This window comes from Podarcis tiliguerta (assembly GCF_965153285.1).
Source record: "Podarcis tiliguerta genome assembly, chromosome: 12".
Taxonomy (NCBI): domain Eukaryota; kingdom Metazoa; phylum Chordata; class Lepidosauria; order Squamata; family Lacertidae; genus Podarcis; species Podarcis tiliguerta.
Genome location: NC_139545.1, coordinates 21055348 through 21075122, shown reverse-complemented (window position 1 = coordinate 21075122; position 19775 = coordinate 21055348). Strand labels below are relative to the sequence as shown.

Here is a 19775-nt window from a genome sequence, read left to right as displayed (position 1 = left end):
GGTGACTTAATTATCTATCCTGCCAAGTTCCCAGCAACAAATGTGTACCTGCAATGCTCAGCAGTCACAGTTTTGAGGAAAGGCTATCTTGCTATCCCTCTGGAATGAGCTTTAAGAAGATGACGATATTTGCTATTTTGTAGAAGGCAACAAATTATTTTATACACATTTTTGCATTTTGGATTTTGAATCATTTTTTTAAATACACGGTTTAAAAGGGCTGTTTTTATTGTTTTCAGTAAATAAACGTTCATATGTACAGAATTCTTTCTTTTTTGCAAGCCAAATAATAATGGGATAATCCACTCCATACAGGGAAAGAATACTGCCTGGGACCTCCAACGAAATAGATTTAGAACCACAGAACCTGGAGAAACCTGCTATCTGCTCTTGATGTGTGCTGCCTGCATCTCGTCCAGCACATTCCTGATGGATTCTACACAAACTTCTCCTCTGTGATCTTTCTGGCTGGCCTGCCTCCATACTTCATTGAAGCTTTCATCTGAAAGGCTCACACCAATGTTTCTCAAGATGCGTGCAATCTACAAAAGAATATACAGTATAATTATAATCTCCAGTTGAAATAGAAGGAATAAACACATGTGCAAATCATAGAATTGATACTGAGATAAATAATTATTTACTGCAGGTTAGTGAGGCTTTAGACAACACACTAAGTGGGCCACTAAAGATGGGGATTTTAACTAAATGTGGACTAAGCCAGTCTTCCTGAACCTGGTGCCCTTCAGGTGTTTTCCGTAGTTTGGCTTCCATCAGCCCCAGATAGCAAGATGGGGGTTGTCATTCGTCCAGAGGGCACCAGTTTGGGAATGGCTGGAGTAATCCAGTCAGGTTTGACCACAGATCTTCTAACAAGGCAGCATCACAGTCCCTGCTCAATATAGCAGCCAACTGCTAGGGGCCGTGGTCCCTTTGGCTCCCCGAATAAAATATTTGAGGGAGCCAGGCCCCTCCCCAGTTGATGGACCTTGCCATTCAAATGGTGTGCATGTGCCGCATTGTGTGATTATGTAGGGTGGGGCTTACCTGCCCTCCCCAAATATTTTATTGAAGTTGGCACATGTGCTGCTTAAGCTTTAACCTCTCCTGCTAATTTCTTTACCCAACTTCAAATTTATCTGCAGGTAGCTGTACAATGTGCATTTATTAAGGAAAATAATTAGGCCCACCGTTCTGGGAATTAGAAACAAGTATGATGAGAAAAGTGCAAAGCTCGGTGTCAGGACAAGGTGGAGGCATAAAATGTAAGAGACTAATCTGGAAACCAAGTTTCGCGTCATATATAATGGAATTCATGAATACAGTAAAATTAGAGAAAGAAAATGTTGTCGGATCTTGTTGTTTTTTAAATACTAATTCCATTATGTGAGAATACACAGATCTTAGACAAAGCAAATTATGTAATCGCTTGTGGATGCTTCAGTATTCAAGAAAGTTGGCGAGGGTGAAATCTGTGAACCCCTGGCTTAGATAGCACTCATAGACTCATAGAATTGTAGAGCTGATATGAATGAACTCTCAAAAAATGTCCTCTACCTCATCCTTTGATCTTGTCTTGAAGAAGTCTGTCTCGTACACTCCTTTATTGCTATAGATCGAGGGGTATAACAACCCATAAACAGTGGCTTGATCACCATAATTGGTGTTGTCACTGATGCGGCGAAATCGAGGAGCTGGAATGTCTGATCGAATGGTTGGGACACCAAGGAGTGGGTAATCTGTAGGGAAACAGGTGGCAAAGAGAGAAATGGAAGAAAGCAATGTGTTAGAGGAAGTTGTTCACAAAGAACCAGATCACACAATATACCTGAAATGAACATATTCTGTTAAAGAGCTGAGTTTCCAACCCAAAGTTTTCTTTTCAAAATTCAGTGCTCCCTTAATTTTTGTACACATCTGGGTTTTATGTTATCACATGAAGCTGAAACTGGGGACATGAATACAAGAGATGCAAGAAAAAGAGATGTTCTCACTGTGGGCTAACTGGAGTTAGCCCAAAGAAGCAAGTTTAATTGATTTCTATGGGAGAAAGTGAAACTCTTGTTAAAAACAAGACTTAAAAGCTCTTAACTTTGGCTGGATCATGAGCTACATTTACAACCAAACTGAAAATCAGACTTATAATAGTAGCATTTGTATTTCTGGTTATTTGTATTTGATTCAGGTATCCAAAAATGAACTAAGGGTTCTTGATCATGAGGCACTGAAGTACAAAAATGCAGTTTTGGCACATCTGACCCTTACAGGGAACATGCAGGGAGGTTCAACTTCCAGTCTGCATAGGGCTTATGGAAATGACCCTGGGATATTCTTCTTCCTATTTCTATTTCTTACCTGTCCTTCACCATAAGGTCTCAGCTCACAGCAATTTAAATATTCAATATTAAAGCGGGTTAAACAAATTGCAGTCATAGGAATAGAGTGGGTCCTTCTGTAACTCTCGTGTCAAAGGCCAGGATAAAGAAGTAGAAACTATATGCAAGATCATGCCCTCCGAAATGAAAATAGGGACATTTCTCACTCCCTTGCAAATGACCCTCCATGACCCCTCATCTCTCCCCCCCCCCCCAGCATTTCCACCACCACTACACCAACGGGACACACACACCCTCCACCGTCCTGGGAAAACCCCTTAATCTTGGTTTGATTCTTTGGTAGATTTACAAAAAGAAAAACACACACCAATAAATAAATTGTGGGAAGGGGAAAGATTAGATGAGGACGCACAAAGGTTTTGGGTTTTTTAAAATCAAGACTCCTTGCGCTCTGCTCTGCTTCCTCTTTCTTCCCGCTCAGGGTGGCCCTGGCCTCTGCCTGCACCTCAGGGCTGGCACATTATGCGTGGCTGAACCTCAGGAGCAACAACCTCTCCTTCTCGCCTGCACTCCAGCAGCTGCTACGAGCTGCCCAAGGGAGGGGGCCAGCAGAAGTGGCCATAGAGAGGCAATGGGGTGGTCCCTCGCAGCAGCCACTGCCGCCGCCACCGCTCAGGACAAGCGCCGGCTCATCCTCCCCCCCCCCCCCATCTTTCCAGGATCAAATCAGAAGTCGGGATGGCTTTTTCAGTTCTGGGACTGTCCCTGGAAAACAGGGACACTTGGAGGGTATGCAAGATATGTAAGTTGCTTAATGGTTTGAACATGGGGGTAGTGCAAGGAGAACAGCCTTTACCGGAGGTGTCATGGGCTTTGAAGACGCTCCAACTCAGGACAAAAGGGAGAAACGCGCTAAGAGGAAGGCACGCTTGGCAAACCCTCAGCATGATCAACTCCCGCCCGTAAACCTATCTCCCCACTGTGGAAGGATGTGTGGATCCAGAACTGGCCTCCACAGTCACTTACGGACTCACTGTTAAGGGAAGACTCGTGTTACGTACTCTTGTTTATGGAAGACAATCTTATTTGGCTATGTGTCAGGGAATTGGAGGCAGAGAAGGGGGAGAGAATGGGGACTTACCAAGAGAAAGCTCCTTTAATTAGCAGCTGTTCTTCCTCCGACGAGGAAGGTGACGAAAAGCTGTCAGGAGGCAATGAATCTGAGAGGGGGAAGGCACTTCTGGGGCCAAGCCACTCTCGTAAGAGAGGAAGGAGGGGGGTTGGGCTTAGGAAGTGGATATGCTGGGGAAAACCGAAAGGTTCCTCAGTCAAGGCAACTGACTCGCCATGACAGAGACGTACTTTCAGAGCCGATTGTAAATAGCAAGAAAGAAGCAATAAACTTTGTAAATATGGCTGGATTCCTGGACTCTTATCTCTGCTAGCACTCACAACTCATCCATGACACTATGAGTGATCCCCAAAGAAGAGAAGAGAAGAAGAAGGAGAAGAAGAGGAGGAAGAAGAAGAAGAGGAAGAAGAGGAAGAAGAGGAAGAAGAGGAAGAAGAGGAAGAAGAGGAAGAAGAAGTGCATGTGTGTTTATATGGCACTTTCCACACTCCCCATTGCAAACCACAATGCCCCAACTAAGAGCAAAAGCAACTGCCATCTAGAGTACCCTTAGTGACAATATGGTTAATTATTACATTTGCCAGTGGCATCTGCAAACATTTTAAATAACTTGGCAATGAAAAGGATGTCTTGTGCATACATGATGACGGAATGCCTCCTACAACTGCATTATACTGAGAAGAGGTTGTGCGGTAGTCAGAAAACACCCGGTCTGTCGGTCTCGAAAGTGTTCTGGGTGTTTTCTCTTCACTTCCCGGTTCCTTTAGTACTATGTCTTCCTTCTTCAGCACAGCATCCTGATCTGCTTCTTGTGGAATGAGGTCAAAGGCCGCTGGTCTTCTGCCTGTGAAAAATAAATGATAACGAAATGGGAAAAAGTATTTGTTACTGTCACGAAAAGTTGCAACGCCATTGCAGCGCCCTCCAGATATAACATGGCTAACAGGCAAACTCAGTCATCATACTGATACTTGAGAAAATGGACTTCATCATGTATAAAACTATTCAAACTATTTGTAGTTCATTACATCTAACACTGCTTATGTAACCATACGTTTTTAAAATACGTGTTTATAACTCACGGAGCAATATCTTGCAATAAGATGGTTGGTATTCTTACATTCCCATAAACAAAGCTATGTATAACTTTGTGAGTACTATAAATATTTCCAAAAAAAAATCCACTTTAAGAGGCGTGCTAGATACATTTTTGCTTGGATGCCTCAAGTAATGGTTATAAAACAAGCAAGCGTGAAGTTAAAATGCACAAAACCAAAAGCGGCTGAAAAGGTAAGGTTCAAAATTCACCTGAGAATAAAACAATGGGTCACCATACCAAATAAGTTTGGACTTGTGGTAGACCGTAACAAAAAGGTTAGGAACCACTGCTTTAGGGAATACTCATGGAATCGTGTGTGTGTGTGTGTGTGTTTGTATGAATATATGTATATATGCATGTATGCAGTGCTTTTTTCTGGGGGGACGCAGGGGGATGCATACCCCTAAAGATTTTGTGAATCTTTGTACTTTTGTCCATTTACTGTATTTAGTTTCCCCAATTTGAACTATAAAATGGTGATTTTCTTGAGTCAAAATGAGAGTACCCCTAAACATTTTTTTTTTTTAAAGAGCCAGGCATGTATGTATACGTACATTAGAACCACATCTGTGGTTTAAAACCGTTATTTCCCACATACCTTTCGTGATTATTTTTTCTTCATACTCTTTGATAGACGTTTTGTCTTTCCAGTTGAGGAAGTTCGCAAACTCCAGATAGTCTATAAACCCGTCTTGATCCAAATCGCAGTAATTAAATAAAGCATCCAGGAGCTCTTGATCCAAGTCCAGATTCAGCTGGAAGCAGGCCTTCTTCAAGTCATCTCTGCTGATTTTCCGATCACCATCCTAGTTAAACAGCACAGTGTGTGTAATAAAAATGCAGGTAAAAGGTACAGGTAAAGGGACCCCTGACCATTAGGTCCAGTCGTGGCCGACTCTGGGGTTGCGGTGCTCATCTCGCTTTACTGGCCGAGGGACCCGGTGTACAGCTTCCGGTCATGTGGCCAGCAGGACTAAGCCACTTCTGGAGAATTAGAGCAGCGCATGGAAACGCCGTTTACCTTCCTGTCAGAGTGGTACCTATTTATCTACTTGCACTTTGACATGCTTTCAAACTGCTAGGTTGGCAGGAGCAGGGACCGAACAACGGGCGCTCACCCCATTGCGGGGATTCGAACCGCCGACCTTCTGATCGGCAAGTCCTAGGCTCTGTGGTTTAACCCACAGCGCCACCCGCGTCCCAAAAATGCAAGTAGCCCATTTTAATTTAACTACGATCCTTGCACCCAAGGCCGGCCCTATGACTCAGTGGCAGGGGGGGGGAGAGTTTCTGGGAAGCCACAGCAGACGTTTCCTAGCAGGTCGTCCTGAGCCCTCCAGCCATTCCCTTCTGTTGGGAAGTGTCCCAGACCCCGCTAGCCTGCTGCCTCAGGTGCAATGGAAAATACTATCCCATTGCTAGTGCTGAAGCAAAAGGCAGCTCACACTCTGGTTGACTTCTGTTCTTGAAATGGGTTGGGGTGGAGGGTACCATCTTTGGAGCGGGCGGCAAAATGCTTTGGGTTGTCCCTGCTTGTACTTAGGAATGGGTGAATCTGCAAAATTCAGTTTCTAATTTTCTCACTCTTAGGTTTAAAGGTAAAAGTAAAGGGACCCCTGACAGTTAAGCCCAGTTGCAAATGACCCTGGGGTTGTGGAGCTCATCTCGCTTTACTGGCTGAGGGAGCCGGCGTTTGTCTCCTCCGCAGACAGTTTTTCCAGGTCATGTGGCCAGCATGACTAAGCCACTTCTGGCGCAGCTGAACACCGACACCAAGCAGCGTACGGAAACGCCGTTTACCTTCCCGCCGGAGCGGTACCAATTAATCTACTTGCACGTTTTGGCGTGCTTTTGAACTGCTAGCTTGGCAGGAGCTGGGACCAAGCAATGGGAGCTCACCCCGTCGCAGGGATTCGAACTGCCGACCTTTTGATCGGCAAGCCCAAGGCTCAGTGGTTTAGACCACAGCGCCACCCACGTCCCTTACTCTTAAGTTTAGTTCTCTACATTTCCCCATCAGTTTTTAATAATAATAATAATAATAATAATAATAATAATAATAATAATTTAAAAGGTATTAATGAAAATCCATCTATGTTTTAGTGTGAATTTCTCTTAATAGACATGTTTGCAGGCAATTCTTCCTAATTTATGCAAAGCAATTTCCCCTAATATAATATGTTTTGGTATGCTACTTCCACTATTTAAAAACTTAAAATTGCAAAAATTGCAATCGCAAAAAATAGGGTAGGCTCTGAACATATACATCTCATGGCTCAAAGGCCAGAGTACAGTGTCAGATTAAAGGCAGTACAAGTGCTGGTAACTATTTACCACGGCAGTATTTGTATTATTCCAAGTACAATACTAACAGCAAGAATATAGGCATTTCCCGCAGCATTCGCTTGTCATGAGCTTGACATCTTGGCACAAGGCTCACCTTATCGTAATGCCTGAAGGCTTGCAATAACGTGTCAAAGTTGTGGTAATTGGCTTTCTTCAGATTCTGTCGAATCGCAGCAAAGACAGCCCTTTCTCTGTCTTTCCCACGAAGGAATTCACTAGGAAGCCTTTGGTGAAGAAGGTCCCCGACACCTATAGAAAAAAAACAGTCAATGAAAACTGTGGCTTGACCACGTTTCAGCTGTTGTGTGATACTTCAGCAACCCCTTTCTCAATCCCGACTGCACCATATCCCTGTAGGGAACAGAGGCAGGGGGGGCTCCTACTGCTAGAGGTAGCCATATTTTGTTTCATTATTCTAAGCATTTATACCGTGTGCAGAAAGAACATCAGACTAGGTGTAAGGCAAGCTTCCAAGGCAGGGCCACTCAGAGAGGACAGGGCAGGCAGGCCATTTGGCCTAGGTCTCCAGCTCATCCTACAGCTACAATTCTTTTTTAAAAAAATGTTTTTACAGTTGTACCTTGGGTTACATACGCTTCAGGTTACATACGCTTCAGGTTACACACTCCGCTAACCCAGAAATAGTGCTTCAGGTTAAGAACTTTGCTGATTATATAAACCAGGGGCATACAAACTAAGGCCTGGGGGCAGATCCGGCCCAATTGCCTTCTCAATCCGGCCCGCAGACGTTCCGGGAATCAGCATGTTTTTACATGAGTAGAATGTGTCCTTTTATTTAAAATGTATCTCTGGGTTATTTGTGGGGCATAGGGATTCATTCATTCACCCCCCAAAAAATATAGTCCAGCCCCCCACAAGGTCTCAGGGACAGTGGACCGGCCCCCTGCTGAAAAAGTTTGCTGACCCCTGATATAAACAAAGCACTCTTTTTCTTTTTGGGTGCCTTTGTTAACATGCCATTTTTATTTTTATGGCTAGGAGCCTCAAATGTTGAATGTAGCCTAAGCCTTTCTGAACCTCTGAGAGGGCCTGCTCCCAGGGGACATCACTACTCAAAGGGCCTTCTCCGTGACTGCACCCTGCCTTAGTTCTGAAAAGCTTCCATAAAACGAGCCTTCAAATGATGATCTGAAGATGAGAGGAAGTCCAAAGTGGGGTTTGTGTTCCTTCGAGAAGCACCCAGGGCTTTACAGGTAAGCACTTGCAACCAATAGTTCGGCTGGTGAGATATCTTTCCATCTACTACTCCCCATTAGCCAACTTGCAGGAGTGCTATGGGACAGCCTGAGTTTCCAAACAATTTCCCAAGACATCCTTGTGTATAAGCAGGGAGGCCGTGTATATACTTGCCATATTCTTCAGGACAAACAAGCACTCCAAATGTATGGTCCGGAGGAACGTTGAGTGTGTCTGCTATACTAAAAAATGAAAAGAATCTGTTAGATAAAGGCTTGATTTTTTTTTCACCCCAGCGTAATCTTTGCTTTTGACATGAAAGATCTGTCTGTCAGGTCACCTCTTGTGCCGTAAGCGAAGATGAAAAACTGATGAAGACATTTGGTAAGAGTTCACCTGAAATATCTTCACTTGGGCTTTCCTACATGAATCAAAGCCACTCACGACTGAGAATCCTTTTCTTTTACACATTCTTTCCTTTTAGCACATAGTAATAACTGTCAGAAATATTTGCACAACAGGCGATAAATGTCTTTGATCGCGATGCTTACATTTCTTTAGAGAGCAAAAGAGACCCCGCAGCCTAAATAAGCTGTTTTCTTATTTAACAGATATCGATGTGCATATAAGGTCTTTTTCATGTATCTGTCAGAAAAGAAAAAGGGGTTTTTAAAGCACGCTAAGCACACATGGCAGCCTAGCAGAATCGGATATAGAAAAAGTTGGAGCTGCAATACTCAGTAAAACGGTTTTCAGATCATAGTTTTGTTTGACCAACTTGGCTAAACCCATGTCTTCATTTCTACAATCACCGGGAGAAGAGAAACAATTTTTTGGGATTTATTTATTTTTTAATGTTGCTTGTAAGGCATTAAACTCTTTGGGGACTAACTGAAGAATACCATAGTGTCCAATTCCATGATCCTACACTCAACTTCCTTTGACATTCTCTAACATAGGCAGGCCACCATCACTGCTCAAGTTGGCAGGCAGACACTGTAGCAGTGGTGGAATGCATTCTTAGGACAAACTTGCGTATTGTATTAATCACACAGAAGCCGTGGAGGAAATCTGAAATGGTTGGATTGCTCACCTCGTGGTAAAGCTTCACAGAGTTTTCTGCCAGTTAACTATCACCTCATCCCCTTCCGGCCTGAGAGAACATCTCAAAATGTGAGCCAAGATGATATGAGGCTATGAGGCTTTCTAAATGATTGCGTCTGCTAGTAATTTGTATTTGTCATGTCACTCACAGGCCCCAGAAAGGAAGATGCAGAAAAGGAACGGGACACACACACACATGCCAATTACACACAACCAACTAATTTTTCATGGAGGGTGCATTGTGAAGACTCCCTCTTAATTCACTTACGGATCAAGGACTTTTCCAAGCTGAGGCTGAAATTTTTCCTTGAAATCATCACTTATCTTAGACACTAAATGTGCTGATTTCTTCCTAAAAAAAAAAAAAGATAACCGCAAAATAGTTGAATTGCAACAGATTATCATTATCATCATCAGTTAGAATCCCAGAGTGGTTTACAACATATAACATTAAAACCATAATTAAAAAGTAAACCAGATGGACCTCATCCATTACATGTGGCTCCACCATATCAATGTCTATTCTAACCTGAGAAAACTAAAACGCTTTCATAAAACTAAATTCTAAAAAGGCAGGTAAGGATAAGGTAATGTAGTGTTTGGTTAACGGTATGTGTTTTAAAGTTAATTAGGAAAATTGTTTAAAGTTCATTTTCTGTCTGTTTACCCTTTGAGTCATGCCACACCCAGTAGAGATAAACAGAAGCGATCTAAAATATCATTGGCAGGGTACTCTTAGAGGACAGGCCTAAAAGCCTGAGTTGATAAACCATCATCATCACAGGGAACCTCAAGACTCGATTAACCATTGTGTTTAGTAAATTAGGGACGCGGGTGGCGCTGTGGGTTAAAGCCTCAGTGCCTAGGGCTTGCCGATCGAAAGGTCGGCGGTTCGAATCCCCGCGGCGGGGTGCGCTCCCGCTGTTCGGTCCCAGCGCCTGCCAACCTAGCAGTTCGAAAGTACCCCTGGGTGCAAGTAGATAAATAGGAACTGCTTACTAGCGGGAAGGTAAACGGCGTTTCCGTGTGCGGCTCTGGCTTGCCAGAGCAGCGATGTCACGCTGGCCACGTGACCCGGAAGTGTCTTCGGACAGCGCTGGCCCTTGGCCTCCTAGAGTCTGTCAAGACTGGCCCGTATGGGCAGGGGTACCTTTACCTTTACCTTAGTAAATTGGAGAATAGTGCCCCACTCATATACTGATCCGGGAACTTATTAGCATAAAATATGTCTTAATTTTCAATGTATTGGGCTTTGTAATTCACTGCCAGCCCAAATACTATGCTCCTCTATTCATCATCACAAGACCTTAGCGCTATTCAGGCACTAAACAAATCCTGAAATACAATACATAAATGGAGAGACTGGAATTGAGAATCGTAGCTCTGCTGCCTCTCGTCTTCCATGAGCTGGAGGGCAACTGGCCAATTTTTAAATCCCAGAATGTAGTCTTGTCCAGTTTGTTCCCTTTCTTGCCTCAAGCTCTCTGGGAGGATGGGGCCACTGTGAGTTGGTCCACAATAGGGAGCCTGCTTCTATCTATGCAGGTTCCTTGAACTCAGCTACATTAGTCAAAATGCAGCGTTATAAAATGTTATAACACCTTGACACAAGATGGCGCTGTGGAGCTGAAATTGCAACTCAATGATATTTTCAATGGTGAACTTTATGGTTTTTTTTGCAGACCGTTTTCACAGCGTTTTTTTAAATAGCTCTGTAGATCCAGCCCTTGTGCAGAGGTGTAGCTAGGGGGCGGGGTGCACTGCGCGCCACACTGTGGGAGGGGCAGCACTTACCGCGGGGCCTGCAGTGCGCCTGAGCCACGCATCTCTCCTAGCTGCCCTTGTGTGATGTTGAACCCTGAACTTTATCTTATGAAGAACAGCAAGGGTCAGCGATAGGGAAGCAGAGCCAGTGTGGTCATCCCCACTTTCATTTTGTATTTCTAGTTTTGCATAACACCTAAATAATACTATGCAAGCAATCAAACATGCAGAGGAAAATTTAAAATAAGGATAGGCTGCCCTCAGCAGGAGGATGGTTAGATGATGTCCCGCTCTCAAAACTGGAGCCTTGAGAGTTAGTAATAATATATAATAATAATTTATTATTTATACCCTGCCCATCTGGCTGAGTTTCCCCAGCCACTCTGGGCGGCTCCCAATCAAGTGTTAAAAACAGTACAGCATTAAATATTAAAAACTTCCCTAAACAGGGCTGCCTTCAGATGTCTTTTAAAGATAGGATAGCTACTTATTTCCTTCACATCTGAAGGGTGTTCCACAGGGTGGGTGCCACTACCGAGAAGGCCCTCTGTCTGGTTCCCTGTAACCTCACTTCTCGCAGTGAGGGAACCGCCAGAAGGCCCTCGGCTGGACCTCAGTGTCTGGGCTGAACGATGGGGGTGGAGACGCTCCTTCAGGTATACAGGACCGAGGCCGTTTAGGGCTTTAAAGGTCAGCACCAACACTTTCAGTTGTGCTCGGAAACCTACTGGGAGCCAATGTAGGTCTTTCAGGACCGGTGTTATGTGGTCTCGGCGGCATCTTACACAGTGTGCCACCAAGGGAGCAGGTCAGAGGGCACTAAGAAATCTTCAACACTGCAGGCAAAATCATCCGGCTAGGAAATTCTAGCCAGGGAATCATGTGATCAAGAGGGATCAATCAGCAGACATGAATCACACCGCTTCCCAACATCTCTAGCTCTCGGAGAACACATCAACATAAAAGGGGTGAAAAGGAGATGAGGCAAAAGTGGATTCCAAATATCTTTCCAGAGCAGTAGGATCCTCACAACTTGAAATGTTCTTGAAATGCATGACTTTGTGCATTCAACATGGTGACACTTTATGTCTCATGAGGCAACATCATTGAGGATAACTGATGCCAGAAAAGGTATAAAGAGTAATCTGCTATTTATTCAAAACGTGTGTCACCAGGAAGCTGTAACTGAGGCAAGCCAAGCATCATTAACTGATATAATGCAACTTACATCTGCAGATCAGGGAACCAGCGTAAAGTTCTAGCTACATTTCGTCCGTCGTTGAAGTGGGGGGTTTCCTTTCCATATAGATTGAATCTATTGAACGTAGATGGGTTATATTTTCTATTAACCGACTCCCCTGTGAGGGGAAAAAAGGGGGTATTTATTTATTATGTACACCATAAATGAACAAAAATCCAACCCAGATGCTTAGGAAGTTGTGGTGTTAATCTGCTTAGCATTTTAACTTTTGTATGTTTTAAAATATGGTTGTGAATTTTTTCCCTCAGTTTTATTGTTTTATCTTTTCGTAAAACGCTTTGAGGTGTTTTTGGGTTGTTGTTTTTAACAATCAAGCAATGTATCCATTTTATGAAATAAATAAATAACAAAATAAAAACAAACCTCAGCATTTTGGCTACAAGCCCCTGCGCATTATGAGAAATGTCTAGGATCATAATAAAGTGATGTGGAAAGAGAGTGACTTGTTGCCAGGATACAACCTATGACATTTGTTGAATATGCTATATTAGTATCATAATACAATTGTCATTCCAATACAGAGCTTACATGAAAAGTGTCATGAGATTACTGCATTTCTTAGCAGCTCTTTGGAAAGAATTTCTTACTGGTGTCAAGTTTCTTTTTTATGTATGCAAAATGGCAATAATCCATGGTCATTTTAAAAAATATATATCTATGTATGACTTTTCCGTTTCCTTCTTACTCACCAACGTAATAATCATTGTGTGTTACAACATACAAATCATGTCCTTCTTCTGCTTCCCTCTGGACTTCGTCAAATGTCTTTGGTGGATTTATAACGTCTCCACTAGGACCCTCTGAAAGGGAACCGTTACATGTAATGAAATAACCTGATCTAAACAACATCTTAAAACTCTTGACAAATAACAGACTACATGTATTAAAGGATCGTTCACGTACTTTATTCCAGTAACAGTTGCAATGCAGGGTTGAGAGACCATAGGGTACATCAGAGTCAGGGTAAAACGGTAAAGGTAAAGGACCCCTGGACAGTCAGGTCCAGTCAAAGGCAACTATGGGGTTGTGGCACTCATCTCGTTTTCAGGCCAAGGGAGCCGGCGTTTGTCCACAGACAGCTTTCCAGGTCATGTGGCCAGCATGACTAAACCGCTACTGGTGCATGGAGGACCATGACTAAACTGCTACTGGTGCATGGAGTGCCAGAGCACACGGAAACGCCGTTTACCTTCCTGCCAGAGCGGTACCTATTTATCTACTTGCACTGGCATGCTTTCGAACTGCTAGGTTGGCAAGAGCTGGGACAGAGCAATGGGAGCTCACCCCGTCGTGGGGATTCAAACCGCCAACCTTCTGATTGGCAAGCCCAAGAGGCTCAGTGGTTTAGACTACGGTTACCAGATGTCCCCGTTTCCTGGGGAAAGTCCCCGGATTTACAAATCAGTCCCCATTCAAAATCCATTGAAGTTGAAAAGTGTCCCCGGATCCATTGAAAAAAATCTGGTAACCTTAGTTTAGACCACAGCGCCACCCACGTCCCCGAATATACCTGCATGTTGTTATAAGGTAGTAGCAGGATTGAATGGCAATCTCCTATATGCCTTATTCCAAACATAGGATGAGATCCAACACAGCATGAATGGACTTCTGGCCACACAGTGGGTCTTCTCTTCCACCCTATGGCCCTTGTGTGTCCTCATTGGGTTGAAGGACCTTCTAGGGCAGGTATTTTTTTTTTTTTGTGGGAAGGGAGGTGCTAGCGGTGGCAGAAGAGAAACAGAAAGTCCCATTGCCCAAGTACCGTATTTTTTGCTCCATAAGACTCACTTTTTCCCTCCTAAAAAGTAAGGAGAAATGTGTGTGCGTCTTATGGAGCGAATGCAGGCTGCGCAGCTATCCCAGAAGCCAGAACAGCAAGAGGGATTGCTGCTTTCACTGCGCGGCGATCCCTCTTGCTGTTCTGGCTTCTGAGATTCAGAATATTTTTCCTTGTTTTCCTCCTCCAAAAACTAGGTGCGTCTTATGGTCTGGTGCGTCTTATAGAGCGAAAAATACGGTATATTCTTATTGCACAAGTGGGTGAACATCATTGAATGTTGCCCATAATATTTGGGGAAAAAAAAATGAAACAGTGTATGCTTTTGAGTGTATGCATTAAAGAAGAAGACCCTATGAGCTTGCAATGGAATTGCCAGCCATTCATCAATGATTTGTTTTAGTACTCATTTTTCTACCTCTGATCACTTTTCCTCCAAACAGAGTGTTAGTCACATCCATGCCTTTGGGTAAGTGTAACGACTGATCATGGGATCTCCCAAGAGGTGCTTCGCGAACGCTCGCGTAAACAGATTCTTTCTTCTCTTGAAGTTTTTGCTCAAAGCATGTTTTCGGAGGTGGGTTTGCCAGCGATGCCACCTGAAGAGATTTCACACCACATCAAGTACATCAGTTCTGCAATTCTGAACTATCTCATACTACATTCGTTTATTAGCCTTCTGGTGCACGCTGCAAAATGCACAAAAAAGGATGTGTTTCCTATACAAGGGACACACAACTTTCATTCCTGTGCGTTCTAAATCTATCAAATGCCACAATCCTACTAAGTTCATGTTAAAAAACAAACAATGCTAAACCTCATATTTAAGACCACCTTTGTGTAACGTAGCATTGCAAATTTACATTCTTAATTGTTATTTCTAGAAAGGCATCATTCAGAATGCACAGCAGCAGACGTTTGTATGTATTAGTATGTATAAGTCAACCACCGAGTGATGTCACTAATCGAAACGTTATTGGCATACTATTGCTGCAATGCTTCTAGTGAAAGCAATAATACTAGCATTTCAATTCTTTAAACAAAAAACAGATCACAGTTGGGGTACTACAACTTCACCCACATCCCATCCTTTTAAGAAAATAGTATGGGTAAAGTACAGGTCCCCAAACTGCCCAAAAGGATGTTACCAGAGGCAGAGGATACAATCTAATTGATTTATATCTGGTTTCCAGAATTGTTCTACTTACAGGGGGCAAAAGAATAAAAAACTCATGCTGTCCATGGATGGAGGACAGGCCAAGCTGGATTCATGCGGAAACAAGTGGTGAGTGATGAGTAAGGGAGTAGCTGTGAAGGAAAGACATGACCCAGCCCAGCTGACCCACTGACTCTGTCTCTCCTACACTGATGCCATTATGATATGCCCACCAGGCAGCCATTTTGTGTTATGCCACACCCTCACAGCAGCCATTTTGTGACTGGTGCCCACAGCATTTTCTTAAAAACCCCAAAGTGCCCACTGCCACCCAAGGTTCCATGTTTAGACTTAGGTCAACAGAGATACAGTGGTACCTCAGGTTACATACTCTTCAGGTTACAGACTCCACTAACCCAGAAATAGTGCTTCAGGTTAAGAACTTTGCTTCAGTATGAGAACAGAAATCGTGCTCCGGCAGCGCGGCGGCAGCAGGAGGCCGCATTAGCTAAAGTGGTGCTTCAGGTTAAGAACAGACCTCCGGGATGAATTAAGTACTTAACCTGAGGTACCACTGTATATTAGAAATGGTAATCTTTTAGGGGACAAGGATATCCCAGTTTATGTCCATAAAATGCCCCTGGCACAGGGCCAATCAGGTTTGTGTTTCTTATCCATGAGTCAAAAGGATATTATTTTAAAATTCTTACAGAGATTGACTTGACAGACTTTATGCCATGTGTCAAATGTGATGCAATATCAGGATCGTTTGCTCGGCCATAAAATATTCTCTCTGCACCAGGAGAAGGGTTGCTGGTGTTTCGAAACTTTTTTACAACAGGTGGAGTAATTGGCTATAAGAAAAGAAAAAAAGAGTTTAAGAATATTCCTGCAAATACTGTAGATAGCTGAGTTGGTCCGTTGGGCAGGGCGGGACAAGGGAATCCCCCAGAAAAGTAATTAACACCTTCATTTGGACCAATCAGAATGTCGCAAATTAATGGGCAAACGTCTGGGTTCTCCATAATTCTTTATCAGGCTGAGTGTTGAGGAAAACTGAGAAAAGCAGTTGTTGCTCCCAAGTCTGCAATTCATAACTGTCTTAAGAAGTTGTGCAGGAAAATGTAGGCAGACATAATTAGGTTAGCCTCACAGGACACCAGACAAATTTTAAAAGGCATCCAGGCTACTGGGACAAAAAGAAAAAGAAAAGAAAATGTATATCCTCCCATTTTCTGAAAATACAAAATCTAGTAGTGACCTGGTTCTGTCCTCGGTATTAACTGGGACACATGGATTTAACTTCCTAAAAAACACCAACAAGCATAGTGGGCTTTATATGAACAAAAACAGAATTAACAGAAACTACTTTGTAGTCAACACAATCCAATTACTTGTAAGCCATTTAGACACCTGCACAGTTAGGTGGGAATATCAGGTTTCCTTTTATAGTCAGCCCTCAAGCTTCAAGAAATAAGTTGTTGTGTTTTGTTTTTTAAAAGTCACAGCAGTGTGTTTGACAACCTCAGAAAAGAAAAGACAAATAATGGAAGCTTCACATTTTGTGTATTTTCAAATGTAATGTTTTGTAGGGTTACTCATCTGATTTTAATTTTTCAAAACTGCTTTCATTGTACAGTGTATATATGCATGTTGGTTCTAAATGGCTTTGATGTTTCTATGAATAGTGGTATACAAAGAGTTTTCTAAATAAATTTGAAAAAATTATTTGTACATTTGTGATTTACTACATTGAGGCTTTTGAAACTTATGAATGTTTCCTTGGAAGGAAGAAAGTTGCCCCGTGTTCAATAGGGCTCATTCCCTAGTAAATATGTTTAGGATTGCAGCCCTATGCAAGTTCAAGTAATGAATACTGAGAAAACTACTGACATTCAGGATCCACTACAGTCAATACCAGGTGTTGTTTTGTTTTGTTTTCACCACAAACAGGACACTACAGTCCCCTTGAGCTTCTCTTGTACAATATGTGTAAGGTAAAGGTAAAGGGACCCCTGACCATTAGGTCCAGTCGTGACTGACTCTGGGGTTGCGGTGCTCATCTCGATTTATTGGCCGAGGGAGCCGGCGTACGGCTTCCGGGTCATGTGGCCAGCATGACTAAGCCGCTTCTGGCGAACCAGAGCAGCGCACGGAAACGCCGTTTACCTTCCCGTCGCAGCGGTACCTATTTATCTACTTGCACTTTGACGTGCTTTCGAACTGCTAGGTTGGCAGGAGCTGGGACCGAGCAACGGGAGCTCACCCCATCATGGGGATTCGAACCGCCAACCTTCTGATCGGCAAGTCCTAGGCTCTGTGGTTTAACCCACGTCCCTACAATATGTGTAATATGTTGGTAACGTAAAATAGTAAGTCTATAATGGTCTGGAGGGAGATTGGCCTGTACATAGGACAATCAATAGTCAAATAGGGTGCTTACAAAGACGTCAGTGAGACAATGGCCAGCTGTTTCTCCAATGGACATCAGCTTTCCAGCCTGAAAAAAGCAAGCAAAGACAAACAACATAGACAAGAGATCGTAATAACAAAAACGCTCACAACACTGATATGTTTATAAAGGTATATGTCTGAATAAAATTCATTTCGCATTTGTGCATATCTTTTCGCTCTATAGCCAAAAAATAAATAATTTCCATGATCTATGGGTTCATCGTTTATGGACATACAATCCCCAGCAACCCTTAACAAACTACAGTGCCCAGAGTTCTTTGAGGGAAAGACTGTGCTTTGAATGTGCTTTAACAATATAGTGTGTACACAACCTTATACATACCAGGTCAGACTGCTGGTTCATTTTGCCTGGTATTATCAAATCTGGGCGGGATCCAGCCTTAGGCTGCAATCCTAACCCCACTTGCCTCACAGTAAAATCCATGGAACTCAGTTGGACTTACTTTTGAGTAGACATGTTAGGAGCGCACTGTTAGCCATGCTTCGAGCCATTGAAATCAATAGGACTTAAGTTAGTAACTTGGGCTGGTTTGTTAAGGGTGCTGGGAACTGCCGCTGTGCAAGGGGGGAAACTACAATTCCCAGGATTCACCTGTGTGTCCCCAGTTGTTGTTGGACTACAGCTCCCATCATCCCTGAACTCTGGCCTTGCTAGCTAGGGGTGATAGGAGTTGTAGTTCAATAACATCTGGGGACCCACAGGTTCAGAAAGGCTGTTTTGGACGGAAGCTCTGCACTCTAAACGAGTGTTGGGTGTACTTTTTATGCATGGTGTGGATCTGCCTTTTAAGAGTGGATCCAGCCCTCTAACTAGCAATCGTCTGGTTTTTTGATGCCAGGGTAATGCACCTTCCACCTGCAAATTATGGCCAAATCCCACCCCCTTGAAAGTGCCGTCCTTCTCCAGGCTGCTCTCTGGAGCTGTTTTAAGGAGAGGCCTGACGTTAAACAGGAGCGGAAGGGTTGAGCAAGTGTCAGTCAAACATCTTTATAAAGATGCGGGGGAGAAGAGAAAGGGAAGGGGGGGAAGAGAAGGGCAGAGAAAACTCACGGTGGGGAGCTCGGGAAAGCGGTCGAAAAACCTCCCCGGATACGCTGGCCTGGGGACTCCCATGGCTGGGATCCCTCCCACCATCCTGGCGGGAGGGATCCGCTTGGCGAAGGAAGAAAGCCGAGAGCTCAAGAGCTGCAGGAAAGGGGATGTTTTCTCGCGTATCCTAGCAACGGGGAAGGAATGGTCCACTCTAGATTCCCGCCCCCTACAGGCCAAAGGTGGGAAACGCAGCTTCTTCTTCGCTCTTCTTGTTTATTCGTTTAGTCGTGTCCGACTCTTTGTGACCCCATGGACCAGAGCACACCAGGCACTCCTGTCTTCCCCTGCATCCCACAGTTTGGTCAAACTCATGTTCGAGAACACTGTTCAACCATCTCGTCCTCTGTCGTCACCTTCTCCTTGTGCCCTCCATCTTTCCCAACATCAGGGTCTTTTCCAGGGAGTCTTCTCTTCTCATGAGGTGGCCAAAGTATTGGAGCCTCAGCTTCAGGATCTGTCCTTCCAGTGAGCACTCAGGGCTGATTTCCTTAAGAATGGAGAGGTTTGATCTTCTTGCAGTCCATGGGACTCTCAAGTCTCCTCCAGCACCATAATGCAAAAGCATCAATTCTTCGGCGATCAGCCTTCTTTCTGGGTCATGTGGCCAGCATGACTAAACCGCTTCTGGCGCAAGGGGACACCATGACGGAAACCAGAGCGCACAGAAGCATCGTTTACCTTCCCGCCACAGCAGTACCTATTTATCTACTTGCACTGGTGTGCTTTAGAATTGCTAGGTTGGCAGAAGCTGGGACAGAGCAACAGGAACTCACCCCGTCGTGGGGATTTGAACTGCCCAAGGAGCTCAGTGGTTTAGACCACAGCGCCACCCGCTGAAAGGTGAGTATAGCAAAGGCTGTCCTTCAAGGTAATTTATTTGTTTTGATCCTGTTGTTCTGTGCAGCAATCCTGGTTCTATTCAATAATGCAGAAATAAACATGCACCCAAAGCGTCGTCTTACCTTTGTCCGCACTGTTTAATCACCCTAACTGCATTTTTTAAAGGGAAGGGAAGGTATGTTCAGGGATAGCTGA

At 43.8% G+C, this 19775-nt stretch overlaps 1 protein-coding gene across 1 annotated transcript; it reads right to left on the bottom strand.

Moving 5' to 3' along the window:
• Positions 1-210: 210 nt before the first annotated feature.
• Positions 211-18864, bottom strand: EFHB (EF-hand domain family member B). Its single transcript, XM_083404951.1, has 13 exons — positions 18699-18864; positions 17616-17672; positions 15883-16026; positions 14435-14615; positions 12929-13039; positions 12207-12336; positions 9483-9566; positions 8285-8352; positions 7008-7162; positions 5166-5373; positions 4109-4312; positions 1558-1739; positions 211-542 (listed from the first exon to the last, which is right to left on the bottom strand). Exons 1-13 carry the CDS (start codon positions 18780-18782, stop codon positions 381-383), a joined length of 1770 nt encoding a protein of 589 aa, XP_083261077.1. The 5' UTR covers positions 18783-18864; the 3' UTR covers positions 211-380.
• Between the last annotated feature and the right edge of the window lie 911 nt (positions 18865-19775).